The sequence below is a fragment of the Pteropus vampyrus genome, unplaced genomic scaffold (assembly GCF_000151845.1).
Source record: "Pteropus vampyrus isolate Shadow unplaced genomic scaffold, Pvam_2.0 Scaffold152, whole genome shotgun sequence".
NCBI classification, from domain to species: domain Eukaryota; kingdom Metazoa; phylum Chordata; class Mammalia; order Chiroptera; family Pteropodidae; genus Pteropus; species Pteropus vampyrus.
This window is the reverse complement of record NW_011888933.1, coordinates 5,181,828-5,183,643: the sequence shown is the minus strand read 5'-3', so window position 1 is coordinate 5,183,643 and position 1,816 is coordinate 5,181,828. Positions and strand designations below refer to the sequence as shown.

Here is a 1,816-nt window from a genome sequence, read left to right as displayed (position 1 = left end):
TTTTAAATGTCAACACAAAAATGTGTGAGAGTATATATATATGGTTTTTCAAAAAATACTTTTGGGGAGCATTTAGGCAAAAATTTGAAGAACACAAGAGGAGGTTGTTGTATAGTTGTAGAGACTCAATCACCAAAATACTGTGCCAGGCTCAGCATCTATAATTTGTCTTTTTCACAAACCCTCAAAATTCAAAGGGTCAGTGTAGGACTAAAGGGGAGGGAGTGTAGTCTATATTCAGGATTGGTGCCTAGGGTTATCTACCACATTATGCATTTAAAAACTGATGTTTTCTGTTTTGAAAATCTATTTGGAACATGATTATGATGGGAAGTCTCCAAAATTCTAAAGAATTGATTTAAAAATTAACTTTTGAAACATCTGTTCGCAGAAAACTGGAGTTAAAAGTACAATTTCTGTCAAATTAAATCTGAAATAGCAACGTTTTGTACATTTGCTATAGATGTCAAAAGATTTGCCATTTTCAATGAGGCGTTTCATGCATATTCATAAAATAAGTCATTTATTATAGAAGCTCTAAAATGCAACCTGGAATGATTTCTCTTGCTGAATTGCCACCCACTCACCCCCTTTTGAACACTTTTATTATTAAAGCTATAAAATCTATAAATACTTACAGGACGCTTTCACTAAATGGAGCACCAGTAAGTAGCAGGCTTTGCCTCACATTATCCATGTCAAACCTGAGACGTGAAATAGAAGGAGAACAACTAATGCTAAATGCTAAAGTAGATACCACTTTGGCAGGAGCTGTGCCAAATAAAATATCTACTTTAACTCTACAGGCATTCTGTGTGTATTCCACGGTTTTACACAGTAAGAAATGGAAGCTTAGAAAATTCAGGGAATTTACTGAAGAGCGGAGCAAGGAAATCTTATCCACCACGAGAGTGTCACAGAATCACACTTCCTAGCCCCCTTCAAACGTAAATTCTTTTGCAAAACAAGGAGCACCTAAAGGATAATGCTTGATTTTGACACTACCTTGTTCAGATTAGCTTAGATCAGTGGTTCATCACCGCGTTTAACAGCTTTGTTAAAACACAGATTGTTGTGCCCCTCTCCCTCTCCAGAGTGTCAGATTCTGTAGGTCTGGGGTGGGATGGAGAATCTGCATTTCTAGCAAGTTCCCCGGCGCTGCTGCTACTACTGCGGCTCACAGTCCCGGGACCACACTGCGAGTCTCATTCATTGGTTTAGAGGTTTTCATCTTAAATCCACTGGAAAAAGTGTTGGTCAGGGCAGAGGGGCAACTTCTAACGTTTTTAAGAAGCCTGGGCTGTTTTCCCAGGCAACTCCATCCCCAAGTCGTGGGCGTGTCCCGAAGTCGTGTCCACCGCAACCCCCGCCTTGCAGCGCGGCTCCTCGGCGCTCCATTGCTCTCCCCCGCAGCCGGCATCCCGGCCTTGGCCACGCCCCCCGCAGCCCATTCGCTCGCTGCTCCCGCGGGGCGCCGCGCCCACACGCTCGTGTCCCAGTCCCGGCCAGGCCCAGGCGCTGCTCCCCGAGCGGGGGATCCGAGACGTGGCTCCCGGGCGGAAGAGCCATGCTGGACTTCGCGATCTTCGCCGTTACCTTCCTACTGGCGTTGGTGGGAGCTGTGCTCTACCTCTACCCGGTAACCGCCTTCTCGGCCCTCGGGGGCCCTGGCTGTCTCCTCAGCCTCGGTCTTGTCCGCATCCACATAGCTCTGGTCGCTGCGGGCTGCAGGGGGGCGGGCCTGAGGGTGGGGTTCCTGCTCCTGCTCCCGCCCGGGCGCGGGCAGCGCTCGGCGCACGTAGCGCTCGGCGCACGT

At 47.8% G+C, this 1,816-nt stretch overlaps 1 protein-coding gene across 1 annotated transcript in view; it reads left to right on the top strand.

The window, feature by feature from the left end:
• The first annotated feature begins 1,494 nt into the window (after window positions 1–1,494).
• LOC105298426 (cytochrome P450 20A1) overlaps window positions 1,495–1,816 on the top strand; it is a 45,428-nt gene continuing 45,106 nt past the window's right edge. The window contains exon 1 of the mRNA XM_011369700.2: window positions 1,495–1,639. Coding sequence (XP_011368002.1) covers window positions 1,568–1,639 — 72 coding nt within the window. The 5' untranslated portion in view covers window positions 1,495–1,567. The remainder of the gene's footprint in view (window positions 1,640–1,816) is intronic.